Source organism: Ovis canadensis, chromosome 3 (genome assembly GCF_042477335.2).
Source record: "Ovis canadensis isolate MfBH-ARS-UI-01 breed Bighorn chromosome 3, ARS-UI_OviCan_v2, whole genome shotgun sequence".
Lineage (NCBI taxonomy): Eukaryota > Metazoa > Chordata > Mammalia > Artiodactyla > Bovidae > Ovis > Ovis canadensis.
The window spans coordinates 121,115,397-121,138,154 of NC_091247.1; the positions used below are offsets into that span (position 1 = coordinate 121,115,397).

Sequence of the window (22,758 nt, forward strand, 5' to 3'; positions counted from 1 at the left end):
TCTTGATCTCATCTCCTGAACCATTGAATTATGGATGTATTTTGATGAATGTTAAAGCATAAATGAGCTATTTAAAAACTGAAAGATACAATCACTCTTGATGATACCTTAGTGAATGACAGACCACTGAGTAAATGCCAGTGAATGTACGAGTTTTCCAATTCTAATTGTGATAATCCTCCTTCCTGAGGTGTTTACAATGTATATATATAAACTGCATTCACCTTTATTTGAAAGATTATTTATACTTTCCTATTGGTTTTCATAGCAAGAGAAATTGGGTGATATCTGCTTCTCCCTTCGCTATGTACCTACTGCTGGCAAGCTGACTGTTGTCATTCTGGAAGCAAAGAACCTGAAGAAGATGGATGTGGGTGGCTTGTCTGGTAAGTCTGTGATGTTTATTGTGGGGTTTTTAAATGCAATTTCATCATGGACACAAAATAGTACACACGCCACGACGCCCCACTCCTTCATTGGTGACTGTTCTCTTTTCCCTCGGAGCCTGAAAGCACTCTCAGAATTCATCCCAACACAGAGCCCCAGGAAGTTGCTCTCAATTTATTGGAACTGGCAGAGAAGATGAAGCCTATTTTCCTGCTTCATAGCCCAAATATCAATTATCCTATAGCACTGAAAGCTAAAAATGTTTGCTTATCTTTTGAAAGGTGACATCTATGACCAATTATAATTTCATTCAGTTTTTTGCTTTTGATATTTGGTCAAAATTCATTTATGATGTGAAAAATAATTTTTTATCTGAGATGTGTCAGGTATTATTTAAGTATTTATATTTATATAAGCAAAGACAAATATTAGGTAAATTTATCAAATATAGCCTAATGTTGCTTTTAATAATACTATTTTATTAAACATTCAGTATTTCGAATATATATGAACAGTAAAATCTGAGGGTAAACTCTCATGGTAATATATTTATTCTCTACAGCTTATGTTGGTAATGGAGAGACTTTGAGATTTAAAATTCTGTACAACCCAATTTTAGTTTTCAAAGAAGTAAACTCTTGCTCAAAAGAAAAGTAGACTCAAGGGCTTATCATTTCCACAGCTGAACACCATTGTTTTTATTTTCTTCTCTGTAATTAAATCAATATATATTTTCTAATAACTTAAAATGTGGAGGAATTTCCTTGATATGGCACAGGGTCATCACAGATAAACTATGGTTGTCACTGTTTGTGGCTATGGAAGTAGAACCAACATTACTGGTTATCCAGTGCTTTCTCTAATAAAAATATTGCAAACTTCTAAAGGTCACTCTTATGGAGCATGGGGATTTTATATTCTAAAGCAAAACAGCTAAAATATGCTAAAGTGAAGGTTCCATGTACTGAACCACTAATTTGTCAGCCAAATACTCCTGGTGCCTAAATTTACTTCTCTTTATAAATAAGTCACCCAGGAAATCTGCACTACTTCTTTCATGTCACTGGGACCCCATTTAAAAACTTATTGCTTTAAATTTGCTTTGTTCATACCATTAGGCAATGAGCAGTTTCTTTTAAAAATGTAGAGTATTTATTGTGCCAAAGGTGCAAAATATATGCAGACACATATGTGTGTGTCTGTACACATCCACCTTGTCCTGGTTCTGTCCAGTAAAAAGGCCTATAAACAGTAGCCATGGGAATCCCTAGAACCAGAGATGGTTTGAAATACAATTTCTCACTAGAAGAACATGGAGTTTATTGGCTCTGTGGTAGATCCTAGGTGTGGCACAGAAGGCACTCAAGATAAGCCTAGAACATCTCATCATAACAGAAAGCAAGGAAGCCTCATGTCAATAGGCTTAGGAGTCACCTTGCAGTGACTTCCATTGGCCAAAGATGTGATCATTTGAGCATCAGTAACAGAATAAATACAGTATATCTGAACCTGAAAACAAGAGGGTACTCTTTTGTTTTGAATTTATGTGCAAACTTTGAGGCACAAGAATATTTCACTCCCAGAGTACTACTTAGTATCCTAAAGTCTGACTTCAGACACCTATGACCTCTCCACTTCCTTTGGTTCAACAGCCAAGTATCATCATGTAGTTCGTCTGTATCTTCTCTCACACGTTTCTGTTCAGACTCCTGTGCCAACCGCCTCCTCACTCACCTGTATCTCATGCTCCCCTGAACTTCCTCCCAATTCACCTTTCACCCTTCAGAGTTCCAGAAACAGCTCTACCATGAAGCCAAGAAAACTTTAGGTCCCTTATGTGTTGTCTCCTTCCAAGGTCCTAGAAATGAGTTCCCATGGCCATAGATAGATACTGATGTAGATAGATGTTACATACTTGCTAATCACAGCTTGTGCCTCTTAACACTCTGACTTCTATCTTCCATCTTGCTTGTTATCTAGCAGCATCAGAGATGCTACAGGTACTTTTGAGGTTTATCTAAGGAAAGTTGGGTCTAGCCAGACATATCTGTGTGGATTGCCATTATACCCATGTGTAGCTGGGTTATTGCCGGGTGTTGAGTGAAGGAAGGGACCCTGGCGTGACTCGTACCACCCATAGTGCTAACTCAACATTGTGACATGAGAGGGGCAAGGCCAGAGGTCATATCTGATTCAACTTCCTAACTTGATAAAAAAAGAAGAAATATATTCTTCTTTCAAATGTTGAACTACACTTTGCTGAAAACAGTTAACTGAAACCAAAGTGGGCTTTTTTGCCAGTGTTTATGATTATATTAGCTTCACCACCCACTCTTCCCATTTCCATCCCTAAATTTGAATTACCTGAAATGATTTTGCTGAACCGTTAAATATTAAATTAAGTGTATTTAAAGGCTAAATACCCTTTTAGAGTCCTAATCATATGGGCTTCCTGCTGTCTGTAAAATTATCACAGGCACATAGGTCTGCATAATAGATACTTCCAGATTATGCCCCACCATATTTTTGAATTTTAACCAACTTGACCAGCACAGTGAACAGGCTATGTGATTTGCTGCCTCCACTCTTTGCTTAAATCATGCCCTTCACCTGGAATTCTCTTCCATCCACCAGGGTCTAGCTAAATCCTAATCATTCTTCAGGCCCAGCTTAAGTCTTATTTCCTCCATTCATTGAACAACTATGCATTGTTTCCCTACTTTATATTAGGCACTGTTCTGAAACTGGGTTTACATCAGTGGCTAAAATAACCAAAGGGCCCTGCCCTTAGGCACCTTATATTGTAATGTGGGGAAACAAACAGGAAGCCAATAAATCGAAAGGCACATGGTACACCAAGAGATGATAAGTGCTATGAAGAAAGCAAAGCAGACATGTAGGATGACAGATGCTGGGGAGAAGTTTAAATGGGGTGGTCAGAGAAAGTCCCATGAGTAGCTAACCTTTTGGCAATGGCCTGGGAGAGGTGAGGAAGTGAGCTCTAGGGGTGCCTGGGAGAGAGGGCAATTTAGGTGGACGGATTCCATGAAGCCTTTTTTGATCTATCCTAAAAGAAAAAATCTTTCTCTTTCTTTAATGCCAGTACTTTGTTTACTTCCTTCAAACTACACACTTCTCTCACTAGACTGTGATCTGTATTTATATATCCCACCATGCCCACACTGACGGTAGCACCAAGCCGAGCTGCTAAATGAATAATGAATTATTTAGAAAGGAGTTATGGCCTGAAAAAACAAGTCGTGCATTTCAAATTTATTTAACCTACTTACCATTAAAGTAACTTTAAGTATTTGGATGGTCTGTCTCAAAGTTAATTGAACTACCAAGGAGACCAAAATTATATAATCAGGTCATTTCAGGTAATTTGAATGCCAAAACACATTTGTTGGAAATGGCTAGTAAATTGGAACCAAAATGGGGTTATTGCCAGTGTTTAAATCCCAGTCTCCCACTGTTAGCAATTTGACATTGGACAAGTTATTTAGCTTCCTAAGCCTCAGTTGCATTATCTGTAAAGTTGGAATACTAAGAGAATCTTGTTTATCAGGTTATTGTGAGAAATAAATGAAAGCACAATAAAGTGCTCACTAAATATTATTGTAATTGTTTCTATTAAGAATGTTATAAAATCTTGGGCTAAATATGCAAAATGTGAAAGCAACCAGTGGACAGTTAAATCAATGGCTTGATTCATGGGGGGGAAATTTTTTGATGGGATAATTACATTTTATGAATACATCAACAGAAAATTGGATTAAAGATTTAGTGAGCATGGCCCTGCCCATCAGGACAAGACCCATTGTCCCCCTCAGTCAGTCTCTCCCATCAGCTTCTTTAAGCCTCTTAGCCTTCTCCATGAGAGGGCAGACAGACTGAAAACCACAATCACAGAAAACTAACCCATTGGATCACATGGACCACAGCCTTGTATAACTCAATGAAACTATGAGCCATGCCATGTAGGGCCACCCAAGACAGACGGGTCATGGTGGAGAATTATGAAAAAACCTGGTCCACTGAAGAAGGGAATGGCAACCCACTTTAGTATTCTTGCCTTGAGAACCCCATGAACAGTATGAAAGGCAAAAGGATAGGACACTGAAAGATGAATGCCCCAAGTCAGTAGGTGCCCAATATGCTACTGGAGATCAGTGGAGAAATAACTCCAGAAAGAATGAATAGACGAAGACAAAGCAAAAACAACACCGAGTTGTGAATGTGACTAGTGATGGTAGTAAAGTCCAATGCTATAAAGAGCAATATTGCATAGGAACCCGGAATGTTAGGTCCATGAATCAAAGCAAATTGGAAGTGGTCAAACAGGAGATGGCAAGAGTGAGCATCAACATTTTAGGAATCAGTGAACTAAAATGGAATGGAATTGGGTGAATTTAACTCAGATGACCATTATATCGACTTCTGTGGGCAGAATCCCTTAGAAGAAATGGAGCCATCATAGTCAAGAGTTCAAAATGCAGTACTTGGATGCAATCTCAAAAATGACAGAATGATCTCTGTTCGTTTCCAAGGCAAACAATTCAAAGGACAGTAATCCAAGTCTATGCCCCGAACAGTAATGCTGAAGAAGCTGAAAGTGAAGGGTTCTATAAAGACGTACAAGACCTTCTAGAACTAACACCCAAAGAGATATCCTTTTCATTATAGGGGACTGGAATGCAAAAGTAGGAAGTCAAGAGATACCTGGAGTAACAGGCAAATTTGGCCTTGGAATGCAGAATGAAGCAGGGCAAAGGCTAACAGAGTTTGCCAAGAGAATGCACTGATTATAGCAAACAACCTCTTCCAACAACACAAGAGAAGACTCTACACATGGACATCACTAGATGGTCAATACTGAAGTCAGATTGATTATATTCTTTGCAGCCAAAGATGGAAAAACTCAATACAGTCAGCCAAAACAAGACCCAGAGCTGACTGTGGCTCAGATCATGAACTCTTCATTGCCAAATTCAGACTGAAATTGAAGAAAGTAGGGGAAATAATCAGACCATTCAGGTATGACCTAAATCAAATCCCATACACTTCCAATTATACAGTGGAAGTGACAAGTAGATTCAAGGGATTAGATGATAGACAGAGTTCCTAAAGAACTATGGACAGAGGTTCATGACATATTACAGGAGGCAGGGATCAAGACCATCCCCAAGAAAAAGAAATGTAAAAAAGCAAGATGGCTGTCTGAGGAGGACTTACAAATACCTGTGAAAAGAAGAGAAGCAAAACACAAAGGAGGAAAGGAAAGATATACCCATCTGAATGCAGAGTCCCAAAAAATAGCAAGGAGAGATAAGAAAGCCTTCCTCAGAGATCAGAATGGGAAAGACTAGAGATCTCTTCAAGAAAATGAGAGTTACCAAGGGAACATTTCATGCAAAGATGACCACAATAAAGGACAGAAATGGTATGGACCTAACAGAAGCAGAAGATATTAAGAAGAGGTGGCAAGAATACACAGAAAAACTACCAAAAAATCTTCACAACCCAGATAATCATGATAGTGTGATCACTCACCTAGAGCCAGACATCCTGGAATGTGAAGTCAAGTTGGCCTTAGGAAGCATCACTACGAACAAAGCTAGTGGAGGTGATGGAATTCCAGTTGAGCTGCTTCAAATCCTAAAAGATGATTCTGTGAAAGCACTGCACTCAATATGCCAGCAAATTAGGAAATCTCAGCAGTGGCCACAGGACTGGAAAAGGTCAGTTTTCATTCCAATCCCAAAGGAAGGCAACTCCAAAGAATGCTTAAAGTACCACACAATTGCACTCATCTCACACACTAGCAAAGTAATACTTTAAATTCTGCAGGCCAGGCTTCAACAGTACATGAACCATGAACTTCTAGATGTCCAAGCTGGTTTTAGAAAAGGCAGAGGAACCAGAGATCAAATTGCCAACATCTGTTGGATTATCAAAAAAGCAAGAGAGTTCCAGAAAAATATCTACTTCTGCTTTATTAACTATGCCAAAGCCTTAGTCTGTGTGGATCACCACAAACTCTGGAAAATTCTCCCAAATATGGGGACATCAGACCACCTGACCTGCCTCTCGAGAAATCTGTATGCAGGTCAGGAAACAACAGTTAAACTGGATATGGAACAACAGACTGGCTCCAAATCGGGAAAGAAGTACATCAAGGCTGTATACTGTCACCCAGCTTATTTAACTTATATACAGAGTACATCATAAGAAATGCTGGACTGGATGAAGCACAAGCTGGAATCAAGATTGCTGGGAGAAGAGCAATGAATTTCACATTTTTCTCAAGTGCACATGAAACCTTCTCCAGAATAGATCACATCCTGGGCCATAAATATAACCTTGATAAATTCAAAAAACTGAAATAATTCCAAGCATCTTTTCTGATCACAATGCAGTAAAATTAGGTGTCAACTACAGGAAAAAAAAACTATTAAAAATTCTAACATATGGAGGCTAAACAACACACTTCTGAATAACCAACAAATCACAGAAGAATTCAAAAAAGAAATCAAAATCTTCATAGAAACAAATGAAAATTAAAACACAACAACCCAACACCTTTGGGACTCAGTAAAAGCAGTGCTAAGGGGAAGTTTTCATTCCAATTCCAAAGAAAGGAAATGCCAAAGAATGCTCAAACTACCACACAACTGCACTCATCTCACATGCTAGTAAAGTAATGCTCAAAATTCTCCAAGCCAGGCTTCAGCAATACATGAACCGTGAACCTCCTGATGTTCAAGCTGGTTTTAGAAAAGGCAGAGGAACCAGAGATCAAATTGCCAACATCTGCTGGATCATCAAAAAAGCAAGAGAGTTCTGGAAAAACACCTATTTCTGCTTTATTGACTATGCCAGTGTGGATCACAATAAACTGTGGAAAATTCTGAAAGGGATGGGAATACCAGACCACCTAACCTGCCTCTTGAGAAATCTGTATGCAGGCCAGGAAGCAACAGTTAGAACTGGACATGGAACAACAGACTGGTTCCAAATAGGAAAAGGAGTTACGTCAAGGCTGTATATTGTCACCCTGCTTCTTTAACTTATATGCAGAGTACATCATGAGAAACGCTGGACTGGATGAAACACAAGCTGGAATCAAGATTGCCAGGAGAAATATCAATAACCTCAGATATGCAGATGACACCACCCTTATGGCAGAAAGTGAAGAGGAGCTAAGGAGCCTCTTGATGAAAGTGAAAGAGAGTGAAAAAGTTGGCTTAAAGCTCAACATTCAGAAAATGAAGATCATGGCATCCAGTCCCATCACTTCATGGGAAATAGATGGGAAACAGTGGAAACAGTGTCAGAGTTTATTTTTGGGGGCTCCAGGATCACTGCAGATGGTGAGTGCAGCCATGAAATTAAAAGACGCTTACTCCTTGGAAGAAAAGTTGTGACCAACCTATATAGTATATTCAGAAGCAGAGACATTACTTTGCCAACTAAGGTCCGTCTAGTCAAGGCTATAGTTTTTCCTGTGGTCATGTATGGATGTGAGAGTTGGACTGTGAAGAAGGCTGAGGGCTGAAGAATTGATGCTTTTGAACTGTGGTGCTGGAGAAGACTCTTGAGGGTCCCTTGGACTGTAAGGAGATCCAACCAGTCCATTCTGAAGGAGATCAGCCCTGGGATTTCTTTGGAAGGAATGATGCTAAAGCTGAAGCTCCAGTACTTTGGCCACCTCATGCGAAGAGTTGACTCATTGGAAAAGACTGATGCTGGGAGGGATTGGGGGCAGGAGGAGAAGGGGACGACCGAGGATGAGATGGCTGGATGGTATCACGGTCTCGATGGACGTGAGTCTGAGTGAACTCCAGGAGATGGTGATGAACAGGGAGGCCTGGCGTGCTGCGATTCATGGAGTCACAAAGAGTTGGACACGACTGAGCGACTGAATTGAACTGAACTGAAGGGGAAGGTTCATAGCAATACAAGCTTACCTCAAGAAACAAGGAAAAAGTCAAGTAAATAACCTAACTCTACAACTAAAGCAACTAGAAAAGGAAGAAGTGAAGAACCCCAGGGTTAGTAGAAGGAAAGAAATTTTAAAATTGGGGAAGAAATAAATGCAAAAAACAAACAAACAAACAAAAGAGACCATAGCAAAAATCAACAAAGCTAAAAGCTGGTTCTTCAAGAAGGTAAATAAAATAGAAAAACCATTAGCCAGACTCATCAAGAAACAAAGGGAGAAGAATCAACAAAATTAAAAATGAAAATGGAGAAATCACAACAGACAACACAGAAATACAAAGGATCATCAGAGACTACTATCAGTAACTATATGCCAATAAAATGGACAACTTGGAAGAAATGGACAAATTCTTGGAAAAGTATAACTTTCTAAAACTGAACCAGGAAGGAATAGAAAATCTTAACAGACCAATCACAAGCAAGAAAATCAAAACTGTAATCAGAAATCTTCCAACAAGCCAAAGCCCAGGACCAGACGGCTTCACAGCTGAATTCTACCAAAAATTTAGAGAAGAGCTAACACCTATCCTACTCAAACTCTTCCAGAAAATTGCAGAGGAAGTTAAACTTCCAAACTCATTCAATGAGGCCACCATCACCCTAATACCAAAACCAGACAAAGATGCCACAAAAAAAGAAAACTACAGGACAATATCACTGATGAATATAGATGTAAAAATCCTTAACAAAATTCTAGCAAACAGAATCCAACAACATATTAAAAAGATCATACATCATGACCAACTGGACTTTAGCCCAGCAATGCAAGGATTCTTCAATATCTGCAAATTAATCAATGTGATACACCACAATAACAAGTTGAAAGATAAAAACCATATGATCATCTCAATAGATGCAGAGAAAGCCTTTGACAGAATTCAACATCCATTTATGATAAAAACCCTCCAGAAAACAGGCATAGAAGGAACATACCTCAACATAATAAAAGCCATATATGATAAAGCCACAGCAACATTATCCACAATGGTGAAAAATTGAAAACATTTCCTTGAAAGTCAGGAACAAGACAAGGATGCCCACTCTCACCACTACTGTTCAACATAGTTTTGGAAGTTTTAGCCACAACAATCAGAGCAGAAAAAGAAATAAAAGGAATCCAGATTGGAAAAGAAGAAGTAAAACTCTCACTGTTTGCAGGTGACATGATCCTCTATATAGAAGACCCTAAAGACTCCACCAGAAAATTACTAGAGCTAATCAATGAATACAGTAAAGTTGCAGGATATAAAATCAACACACAGAAATCCCTTGCATTCCTATACAGTAACATTGAGAAAACAGAACGAGAAATTAAGAAAACAATTCCATTCGCCATTGTGATGAAAAGAATAAAATACTTAAGAATAAATCTACCTACAGAAACAAAACACCTATATATAGAAAACTATAAAACACTGGTGAAACAAGTCAAAGGTGACACAAATAGATGGAAAAATATACCATGTTCATGGATCAGAAGAATCAATATAGTGAAAATGAGTATACTACCCAAAGCAATCTATAGATTCAATGCAATACCTATCAAGCTACCAATGGTATTTTTCACAGAACTAGAACAAATAATTTCACAATTTGCATGGAATTACAAAAAATCTCAAATAGCCAAACCAATCTTGAGAAAGAAGAATGGAACTGGAGGAATCAACCTGCCTGACTTCAGGCTATACTACAAAGCAACAGTCATCAAGACAGTATGGTACTGACACAAAGACAGAAATATAGATCAATGGAATGAAATAGAAAGCCCAGAGATAGATCCACATACCTATGGACACCTTATCTTTGACAGAGGAGGCAAGAATATACAATGGAGAAAAGACAATATCTTTAACAAGTGGTGCTGGGAAAACTGGTCAACCACTTTTAAAAGAATGAAACTAGAACACTTTCTAACACCATACACAAAAATAAACTCAAAATGGGTTAAGGATCTAAATGTAAGACCAGAAACTATAAAACTCCTAGAGGAAAACAAAGCAAAACACTCTCTGACATAAATCATACCAGGATTCTCTATGACCCACTTCCCAAAGCAACAGAAATAAAAGCAAAAATAAACAAACAGGACCTAATCAAACTTAAACACTTTTGCACAATGAAGGAAACTATAAGCAAAGTGAAAAGACAGCCTTCAGAATGATAGAAAATAATAGCAAATGAAGCAACTGACAAAGAATTGATCTCAAAAATATACAACTACTGCAGCTCAATTCCAGAAAAATAAATGACCCAATCAAAAAATGGGCCAAAGAACTAAACAGACATTTCTCCAAAGACATACAAATGGCAAACAAACACATGAAAAGATGCTCAGCATCACTCATTATCACAGAAATACTAATCAAAACCACAATGAGGTACCATCTCACGCCAGTCAGAATGGCTGCTATTGAAGTCTACAAACAATAAATGCTGGAGAGGGTGCAGAGAAAAAGGAACCCTCTTACACTGCTGGTGGGAAGGCAAACTAGTACAGACCCTATGGAAAACAGTGTGGAGATTCCTTAAAAAAACTGGAAATAGAACTGTCTTATGACACAGCAATCCCACTGCTGGGCATACACACCAAGGAAACCAGAATTGAAAGAGACACGTGTACCCCAATGTTCATCACAGCACTGTTTACAATAGCCAGGATATGGAAGCAACCTAGATGTCCATCAGCAGATGAATGGATAAGAAAGCTGTGACACATATACACAATGGAGTATTACTCAGCCATTAAAAAGAATACATTTGAATCAGTTCTAATGAGGTGGATGAAACTGGAGCATAGGATACAGAGTGAAGTAAGTCAGAAAGAAAAACATGAATACAGTATATTAACACATATATATAGAATTTAGAAAGATGGTAACAATGACTCTATATGCGAGACAGCAAAAGAGACACAGATGTAAAGAACAGACTGTCAGACTCTGTGGGAGAGGGAGAGGGTGGGATGATTTGAGAGAATAGCATTGAAACATGTATATTATCATATGTGAAACAGATCGCCAGTCCAGGTTCAATGCATGAGACAGGGTGCTCAGGGCTGGTGCACTGGGATGACCCAGAGAGATGGGATGGGGAGGGAGGGAGGGTCAGGATGGGGATCGCATGTACACCCATGGCTGATTCATGTGAATGTATGGCGATAACCACCAAATATTGTAATTAGCTTCCAAAAAAAGTGAAAAAAGAAAAAAAAGATTTCTGGGAGAAATATCAATAACCTCAGATATGCAGATGACACCACTTTTATGGCAGAAAGTGAAGAGGAACTGAAGAGCCTCCTGTTGAAAGTGAAAGAGGAGAGCGAAAAAGTTGGCTTAAAACTCAACATCCAGAAAACTAAGATTATGGCAACTGGTCCCATCACCAGATGGGTAAACAGTGGAAACAGTGACAGACTTTATTTTGGGGGGCTCCAAAATCACTGCAGATGGTGACTGCAGCCATGAAATTAAAAGACACTTGCTCCTTGGAAGAAAAGTTATGACCAACCTAGAAATTTTATTAAAAAGCAGAGACATTACTTTGCCAACAAAGGTCTGTCTAGTGAAAGCTATGGTTTTTCCAGTAGTCATGTATGGATGTGAGAGTTGGACTATAAAGAAAGCTGAGCGCCGAAGAACTGATGCTTTTGAACTATAGTGTTGGAGAAGACTCTTGAGAGTCCCTTGGACTGCAAGGAGATCCAACCAGTCCATCCTAAAGGAGATCAGTCCTGAATATTCATTGGAATGACTGATGCTGAAGCTGAAACTCCATACTTTGACCACCTGATGCGAAGAACTGACGCATTGGAAAAGACTCTGATGCTCGGAAAGATTGAAGGAGGGAGGAGAAGGGGACAACAGAGGATAAGATGGCTGGATGGTATCACTGACTTGATAGACATGAGTTTGAGTAAACTCCGGGAGTTGGTGATGGACAGAGAGGCCTGGTGTGCTGCAGTCCATGAGGTTGCAAAGAGTAGGATACGACTGAGCAACTGAACTTAACTGCACTGAAATGGATGCATTATTATTTAATTATCCATTCCCTTACTGTGTGTTGTTTCTGTTTTGGGCTCTATAAATAAGAATGCAATTAACATCTTATAGTTTAAGTTACTTATAGTTTAAGTTAACTATAACATCTTATAGTTTAAAGTTACTGATGTATAATTGACATATGATGATAAATGACATAGAGTATATTTTTTAAAAGTGATGGGATTGGCTGGTCAATTCAAACAAAAAGATATCAGTAGACCCATGTTTACCAAGACCCAATATCAGATTAAGACTAGGTATGGAATTAAATATTGAAAAAATAAGAAATAGAAACAGTTTAAAAATAATTTCATACTTTCTTCAACATAGTCAGTTTCTGTGTCTTTTACTGCGTTAATTCAAAATGTAGTGCTCAAAGATCTGCCTCCATCATATGCCCAATATAGCTAGCAATGCAAATCCCAACTCCTACTTTACAGTCACAAATTCAATCAGACCATTCACTTATCTACAGTAGAGGCTTGAACCTGGATGCTTCCTATTCCAACTCTCAAGTATTTGTAAGCAACAACAAGAGTTTCTGAATCTAACTATTTGTATTGAAATATTAAGTCTTTCAGGCTGTAAGGCTGTTCTTCAGGAGCAAACTCGTATGGTAGGAAATGAGTAGCTTTTGTGCCCTGTACTTGGGAGAGGGGAATAAATCAAGCCTTCTGTTAGTAACCATATCTTAATATACCTCTGCAACCTTCACATGTTTTCTTTTTGTGAAAATTGAGGTAGGAATATGAAGAGTGCCTTAGTTTGTTCAGGCTGTTCTAACAGAATACCATAACATGAGTATCTCTTAAACAGGTATTTCTCACAGTTCTGGAGGCTGAGGCTTCTAGGATTAAGGTGTCCACAGGTTCTGTCTGATGAGAACCTCCTTCACAGATGTTTTCTGTGTCCTCACAGGTAAAAGGAGTGCATCTCTTTGGGGTCTCTTTTATAAGGCCACTAATCTCATCCCTGAGGGTTTGACCCTCAAGACCTAATCAGTTCACAAAGGTCCCACCTCCAAATACCATCACACTGGGGACTCTGTTCCAGTGTATGATTTTTAGGGGGACATTAATAGTCTATAGCAAAGAGGTCTAAGAGATTGAAAGCCTCAGAAGAGTTGAGAATTCCTAAAGGTGTCAGGTCCTATTTCTGCATTTTTTTCCTGTCTAATTTTTATATTCAAATTTCTACCTGTGTAGATTCACAAGTGAAATAATTAGATACCTTGCTTCTAATCTTGGTCCTGGTTGTTATTATACAATTACTCTTCCCAGGTTTGCTTGTTTTGATTGTGTGTGTGTGTGTGTGTGTGTGTGTGTGTGTGTGTGGGTGTGGGTGTGGGTGTGTGGGTGTGTGTGTTTTCTAGTCATCCCCAAAATGAGAATTCCAAGTACAGCTTTAATGAGGAATATCTAAACTCTAAATTCAGTTTGGGCTCTATATCACAAGATAAACAAAATTTTGGAAGTTTTCCAATGAGTACCTAACTGTTTCAAGAGGGAAAGACAAAACTTCTGAATCAGCAAGATGGAAGTGACAAGTTTCTAAGTCTACTATATTAGAGGGAAGTTCTATTTTTAACTTGAATCTGAAAATTGTTTTTGAGTGTTAAGAACTCATTATCACATAGTTATAGAAGTGAAGTGAAGTGAAGTCGCTCAGTCGTGCCCAACTCTTTGCGACCCCATGGACTGCAGGCTCCCAGGCTCCTCCGTCCATGGGATTTTCTAGGCAAGGGTACTGGAGTGGGTTGCTGTTTCCTTCTCCAGGGAATCTTCCCAACCCAGGGATCGAATCCAGGTCTCCCACATTATAGACAGACGCTTTACCGTCTGAGTTGAATACCTTTCCTTACTTAGGCTTCCCTGATAGTTCAGTTGGTAAAGAATCTGCCTGAAATGCAGAAGACCCCTGTTCGATCCTTGGGTTGGGAAGAACCCCTGGAGAAGGGAAAGGCTACCCACTCCAGTATTCTGGCCTGGAGAATTCCATGGACTGTATAGTACATGGGGTTGCAAAATGTTGGACATGACTGAGCAACTTTCACTTCACTTTTCTTACATGTTTTTCTCATGTGGTCCTCAAGATAGGCCTGCAAGGTTGTTATAAAGGTAATATTCTCAGAAAATTGAAGCTTAGAGACACTAGATAATGTACATAAATCATCTTGTTCCACATCTGGCACATAGGTGGCATTCAATACTGGCCATTGCTTTTGTCAGTATTGACATTCAAAGTCACCCAATTTGTGATGGTAGAGCTAGGACTGAAGTCTAGGTCATACAATTTCAGCACAGAACATCTCAAAGGCTGTTCCATTTCCCTCTTTTCCTTAAAGTAGGACAGAATTACTCCGAAAATTTTTAAAGTTTTTGTACTGCTAGGAACCATGGCAAGCAGATCAAGGTAAAAATTTGCAGCCCAGCCCGTTCATATGGTTTGTGTTCACTTAAATTGTGAAAAGAACATCAGAAATCTGCCAACCATTGGCAGCAAGAGAGTGCAGGGGAAACATGTGAAGGACTGAATCCATATGCAGCTGTTGCAGCAGTCTGCTGATGTCAGGATGCTGAGACGTGATCACCAAGTACCGTCAGTTCAGCGACAACTTGAGGACTTGTTGGAAAGAGTGTGGCGGAAACTTATTCTCTTCTTAAAACTTTTTTATTGAAGTGCAATTTCTTTACAATGTTGTTAACTGCACATGCTGGTAATTTCTGCTATATAGCAAAGTGATTCAGTTGTATCTATGTGTGCATAGACACACATTCTTTTTCATATCCCTTTCCATTATGGTTTATCTCTGGATATTGAACATATTATAGCTCCCTGTGCTACACAATAGCACCTCATTGTTTATCCATCCTATATATAATGGCTTACATCTGCTCACCTCAACCTCCCACTCCATCCTTACCCACCCCCTCTCTCCTTTGGCAAACACAAATCTGTTCTCTATGTCTGAGTCTACTTCTGTTTTGTAGATAAGTTCATTTGTGCTATATTTTAGATTCCACATATGTGATATCATATGATGTTTGTCTTTCTCTTTCTGACTTATGTCATTCGGTATAATAACCTCTAGTGGCATCCACGTTGCTGCAAATGGCATTGTTTCCTTCTTCTTTATGGCTGAGTAGTATTCCATTATAGACGTGCACCACACCTTCATTATCCATCCGTCAGTGGACACTGAGATTGTTTCCATGTCTTGGCGATTGTGAACAGAAACTGTTCCCTCTGACATTTTTTCTCTCTTTCACTTTTCACCACAAGTTTCACCTCCAGTCTTCTTCCTGCCAGTCCCCAGAACTGTCTTATCACTAGGGAATGTATATTGTGAAAAGCAAAGAGTAGGATTACAGGAGAGGTCCCCAAAGCATCTTAAGTCCCAAAAGAAGGGGCAATGGATTTAACAAATGGCACCAGCTATTTGAGGGAGATGATGGGAGAAAGAGAAAAGGAGGTGCACAGTAGTAAAGGAGTCACCATCACTTTATGGCAGACTGATGCCTAAACCAGTATGATTTGCTCTGCTTCCCCAGCCCTGCCACACACACACACTCCTTTCCTTTCTTCAAAATGTAATGTTTTTTTCATTGTCATGGGTTTGTCTTCTCATCTCTACTAGCCTAGAAATATAACAGGGAGAAGGCAATGGCAACCCACTCCAGTACTCTTACCTGGAAAATCCCATGGGCAGAGGAGCCTGGTAGGCCACAGTCCATGGGGTCGCGAAGAGTCAGACATGACTAAGCGGCTTCGCTTTCACTTTTCACTTTTATGCATTGGAGAAGGAAATGGCAACCCACTCCAGTGTTCTTGACTGGGGAATCCCAGGGATGGAGGAGCCTGGTGGGCTGCCGTCTATAGGGTCGCACAGAGTCGGACACGACTGAGACGACTTAGCAGCAGCAGCAGAAATATAATAATTTATATTCTTAAAGTTATCTAGGAAAGAGCAATTTACCCACCATTGGGGAACCACTAGACTCCACACAGAAACCATGAATGAGTACAGGTCTGTTATTCTTTCAAGTACTATTTCATCAAGATGTGACATTCTACCTACATCAGAATCACCCAAGGCACATGTTAAATTTTAAGATTTCCCAGATGACGTCAGACCACGCTATAATTGAATATCAATGAGTGAGAATCTGAAAATGGCATTTTAAAATTCCTCTATGTTATTCTTATGCATCTCAATAGGAAAATATACTTTATAGGGAATGTATAGAGTTAGCTGAAGCTAGGGTGGAAATCATATTGCAATATATATAAATATTTGAAATCAACACACTGTACACTTTAAACTTACAATGTTTGTCAATTATACCACAAGTCTTTTGTTTAAAAAAATAGAAAAAGAAAAATATGTTATAGAGGCTTAGATTCTACATCATAATTTCAGTTGAGGCACAGGTCAGCCAAATTCCAAGTCAGAATTTTCATCAGTGATACAGAATACACCCCTTGCCCCATCCACTGAAATTTCACACACACACACACACACAAAAAAATCCTACTTTTTCTTAACTAGCTGTATCCTCTTCCCTAAAAAGTACCTTGACCACGTATCTAAGTTATTGTCTTTTCTTCAATTTTTTCCAACCAGAAACAAATGCGGTAGGTTATTCCTTTATACATTCATGACCACCACTCTTATCTGTCTTTCCATTGGTATTGAAAGCATGACAAAGAAAACCACTTCAAATTCAATTGATTTGGACCAAAAGACACTAGTCTGGGAGCTGAGCCAACAAATAAAGTGGCAAAAACTTATTTGAGCCAATTAGATAGGGATATGCAAATTAATTGGCCATGATATCAGGGTCAAGCAACAATATGCATAAACTGGCATCTTACGGAGCTAACGAGATAAGAACGTGCATAGTAAGTTGGTCATGATGCCAGGAGGCTTCATCCTAATTTTAGGCTTGAATGTTGCAATATAAAATTATGTGACACTTGAAAGGCTTAATTACAACATGGATAAAATCGTCTGAATCCCTAAAATGTGAACAAACTGACCTGTGAAAGAAATGACAGATCTTTAAACTGGATCATCCAAAAATGTGAGACCCAGCCACATTTCGGAGAAGGCGATGGCAGCCCACTCCAGTACTCTTGCCTGGAAAATCCCATGGACGGAGGAGCCTGGTAGGCTGTGGTCCACGGGCTTGCGAAGAGTCGGACACGACTGGGCGACTTCCCTTTCACTTTTCACTTTCATGCATTGGAGAAGGAGGTGGCAACCCATTCCAGTGTTCTTGCCTGGAGAATCCCAGGGACGGGGGAGCCTGGTGGGCTGCTGTCTATGGGGTCACACAGAGTCGGACACAACTGAAGCGACTTAGCAGCCCCATTTACCACCGAACACAGAGCGATGCTATGCCTGAAGGACTCACTGGTTTGGATAAAGTGAGAAGAGCAGAAATGAGATGTGGGCTAGATCAGACATTGGAAAATATGAACAACAGGCTGAAAGCATTCATTCAGAACAGCACCAAAACTCCTAAATCAGTCCCTTAGCCAGCAGGTACATACCCAATCTTACGACAAACATCATTTGAGCACAGTCAGTGCCGGGCACGACGCCAGTCCTTGGCTGTACACGTGAAAACAACAGCAGACACACACAACACAATGTGAGCCAGATACCCTTCTAAATGCTTTGTGTGTGTGAGCTGACTTAATTCCCACTTACAACCCTATAAGGTAGGTAACAATTTTTAATGCTATTTTATTGGTAGAAGTAAAGCACAGAGAGGTAACTTTCCCAAGGTCACAGAGTCAGTATTTGGCAGATTTAGGATCTCAACCCAAGAAGTCTTCAGACTCTATGAATAAAACATGACTTCTCAGGCATTATTCTTTCTCACCAGGTTCAACCTGGATGACAGATGGTTAACTACCTGTTATAGTTTGAGAGATGGCCAAAAATTCTACCTGATTCCAAAACTGCTTTATGCTGAAACTAAAACTAGATCATGTAAGCCATTGCTGCTGTAAGCCATTGTGCTGCTGCTAAGTCGCATCAGTCGTGTCCAACTCTGTGCGACCCCATAGACGACAGCCCACCAGGCTCCCCTGCCACTGGGATTCTCCAGGCAAGAACACTGGAATGGGTTGCCCTTTCCTTCTCCAATGCATGAAAGTGAAGTCGCTTCAGTCATGTCCGACTCTATGTGACCCCATAGACGGCAGCCCACCAGGCTCCTCCGCCCATGGGATTTTCCAGGCAAGAGTACTGGAGTGGGGTGCCATTGCCTTCTCCATGGAAGCCATTAATATGTAATAAATTTGATTGGCTGTTCAACTGGATTTTGGTTACTTAAATAGCAAAGACAGGATCAGTGAGTTCATAAGATCAGACATAAATTATTAGTAGATTTCTAGGCTGATTGTGTCATTCTCTCAGTGTTCAGATTGGTAGGTTATTTTTAATGATTGATTCATTATGCACCAAAGAGGATGAGATACAAAACAGTGAGATTTCAAATGTATCAGAAGAGTAGGGATGCTGTTGGGAACATTAAGAAAGAAAGTTCATGTCTAAGGGACCCGAGTGACTATTAGGTATTCATGTTCAGTCATGTCCGAACCCCAAGGAATGTAGCCTGCCAGGCTCCTCTGTCCATGGAATTTTCCAGGCAAAAATACTGAAGTGGCTTGCCATTTCCCTCTCCAATTAGCTGCTAGAGGAAGACTAAAGAAAAGTTTTACCAGCTACTCAGCATCAATGGCTGATTGAAATCTCGCTCTCCCTATAAAATGCTATGTGACTCTGTGAGCCAATCTTATGTATTTAAATAATAAAATCAAAGAAATTAGAATTGCAACAGACAACATACCAAGAAAAGAGAGCGCTGCTGAACAATGTTAAAAAGATCCACAGATGGAGAAGTAGAAATACTTCCAAAGAAGCCTGTGTATTTTTACTAAGTCATCTTGAAGCTTCCATTTTGAAGGTAACATACATGTTTCCAGCCACTGAAATTCTGAGCTCAGTGAATAAAAAAAAAATCCTTGTTGAGTAGGTTGAGTAATCCAGTGTGGTAGATGAGCTTCAGTGTGGGTAAGCTTAGACTATATTGAAAGGAAAAAGTGTTAGAGTATAAAAATAATAGGGTCAATTATAAGCCAAGAAAAGTCACCTAGAGTCATCCTTTGAAGACATTTATCAAGTGTTCCATTACAACCAAAGAGGCTTGGTGTTGTCATGGAGGATTTTACAAATACAAGAGGGGAAAATACCCTACCTTGACCCAGACTAAAGCCCATTCATGTGTGGTGTGCCTGTGGTTATGGTCCGAAAGAGAGTAGGGTTAAAGGACCAGCTGCCAGAGAGGCAGCTGAAACAGGGATGAAGGAGCTGTGTGTGAGGACAGGCTTAGAAGATTGGGACTTTGTAGTATGGAAAAGGAAAGCTGAACAGAGAGATGATTAAAGTCTGAATCATGAAAGGCTGAGCTACAGTGAAATCTACCTGTTTGTCACATCCCACAATGCTAGAATTAGGGAGGGACTCTGATGCTTGAAGAAGAATAGATAAAAGGGAGGGCCACTGAGAATCATCTCAAAGGCACCTTTCTACTCAAGTTCTTTGCCTAAATTTCTCTGCTGCTTTATAGTTGGGTAGTAAAACTTGTCGCTATAGGAGGTAGAATGGGTTGAGAACAATGTATGGATCTGTTTTGAGTTATAGGCTTGAAAGGGGACTCTCTAAGCCTTTACCATGTGTTGTCTTGTAGGACCCTGTGCTTTCCCATGAGTAACCATCAGAAACAGACCCCACAGCTGTGCAACTCACTGATTCAACCTAGAATGGCTCTATTTGCTTCCCTGAGTTTTCATTCATTCCCACTATCCTGTTTTCCATTCAGGATACAGAATGAACAGGAAAAGTCAGATTTAATCGATGATTGCACTGGTAGGGTTGAAGTCCAAAATAATTGTTTTTAAAACTGTGTTTGGTGGGCTTTAAGAGGTTTTATTATCTATACTATAAGTATTTGATAAAACTATTTATTTAAAACAAAAAACTATTTTAGTTTTTAAATAAAACTAGTAAAAATATATTGCATTTGTGTCAATGTTATAAATTAACTATGTATACTCACTCCTGGTCTACTCTCTGTGGCCTTATGGACTGTAGCCCCCCAGACTCCTCTGTCCAGGGAATTTTCCAGGCAAGAATACTGGGGTGGGTTGCCACTTCCTACTTCAGGGAATTCGACCCAGGGACTGAACCTGCATCTCTTGCATCTCCTACAAGATTCTGTACCATTGCGCCACCTAAATTAACTATACTTAAAATTTTTTAAATATATTACAAATGGCTTTGCTATTTTTCACTTCCTTTCATGAAACTGCCTGTTTCCCATTAGGCCTGGAACAGTTAGGTAACAAAAATGGAAAATACTATCAAGTCCAAAATACCATAATGATGCTCAGAGATATAGAAACATCAAAAACAATCTTTTAAAAAAAAAATTGCACTTTATTATAGTCACTTCCACTTTCAAAAGGATATATTGTTTATGTTTGGCCCCTCCATCCCTTATTCCTGATTTGTTATAAATTTATCTTTTTTCTTCCTTTTTATGGCCTTGCCACTTGCTTGTCCCACAAGCTACGTTGAGAACAGGGATTGTATGTTTGTCTTCTCAGAGGCCTTGGCACTAATATTAGGGAGAAATATTTCAACCCTCCCTACCTAAATAATCAGTTATGGATTTTAAGATTCTGCCAATCTGATTGGTTATTTTGCCTTTATCTTCCAACTAATCTGACTTTAATTTTTTTCCATTTAATGAAATTATTTTGGCATCAGAGTAGTAATACTATAATAGAAATACCAACTAAGAAATAAGATTAGAAACAAAACCATTCTTGAAATTAAATTTAGCTGTCATTTCCAGATTTTCATTTTTTCCTTTATTCCCCCACTCCCTTAGTACTTAAAAAGCAAAAGTGGAACAGACATTCTCCAGGAGGTAAAGGAAAAGAGTAACCCAGAAATGCACACATTTCCAATATTTATTCCTCAATGAGGGTCATAAAGACATTTTCCTGTGAAGAAGTGAAGACAAAAATGGCCCCCTAGTCACATCTTTAGCCCAGCAAGAACAGATAAAAATGTGGCTCAGCACCTTACTTTTTCACTCCTTTATAGACTAACTCCTTATGAAAGTCAAGAGACCATAGCAGCTGGTTGCCTTTTTGAATTCCTAATAGCCTAATTTTTGCTATCATTCTCAGTGCTCCCAGGAAAACTAGCAGGTTTCCTATAATTTTTTCTTCTACAAAAAAAAAGACTGTTTCCTCGCAAAGCTAACTTTTTAACTGGAAAATTTGAGATGAGCACATGATTTGATCTCCTTGGGAAATCTCAAAATGCTCTTAGTCAAAACTAAAGCAATGTGATTGAGACTGACTTAAAACATTCTAGACTTCAAACTACTGATGTCGGCCAACAATATGACAGTGTGATTAATTGTTCCACGTGAACCAAAAAGAGTTAAATGCATATTTTGAGATGGCACACTTGCAGAGCTAATACACGTACATATGGAACTGTGAGCTGTCAGTTATCTACGGATGTTACAGCTGCCATTTGTTAGCATTATGGACTTTCATATCCTAATCAAGTAAACAAATGCCTTCACACATGGCACTGTTACACTCTTTTTCCTTATCTTTAGTTTTCAAATTATGGAGAAGCTTCATAAAACTAAGATAACTTACAACTCCACCACTCATTTTCAATGGAAGGTAAACTATTAAGTCCCCAAACTAGTCCTTCTAATCCCTTTCCATTCACAGAGAGTTCAAAGAAATAATTTGAAACTTATTCAAGTGTTTTATTTACATATTGTATATATGTACATATAATTTATGCATCCTATAGGAATGAGATCATAAATATCAGAATTACTCTAATATTTTTTCACCTAGCAGTAGGTAATAGAGACCCCTCCAGGCCAGCATGTATCGATGTGCCATTACTTCTTCTAGTTGTATGACATGCTCTCGTTTGGATATACCATAATATATTCAGTAATTCCCTTATAAATATAACTGTAAAGAAAACTAACCTCACCAAAGGACTTAAAGCAAGACCGAAATAGAATAATGTGTTCCTGGATAGGAATATAATCAAGATATCAGCTCCTCCCAAATCAAGTCCCATGAACAGACTGAAAGAGAGCAAAGGCATCAATATCCCTGCAATACAAAGTATTCCTACATATCAATAAGAGAAAGAAACAAATGGGAAAGTTCCAATTTTTTAATGTTTCTAAAATTTTCCTGC

At 39.1% G+C, this 22,758-nt stretch overlaps 1 protein-coding gene across 2 annotated transcripts in view; it reads left to right on the top strand.

Moving 5' to 3' along the window:
• The window catches only part of SYT1 (synaptotagmin 1), a 631,014-nt gene that overhangs the window by 518,106 nt on the left and 90,150 nt on the right, over window positions 1-22,758 (top strand). For both annotated transcript variants that reach the window (XM_069584106.1, XM_069584105.1), the window contains one exon: window positions 269-386. In XM_069584106.1, the coding sequence (XP_069440207.1) occupies window positions 269-386 (118 nt within the window). The remainder of the gene's footprint in view (window positions 1-268; window positions 387-22,758) is intronic.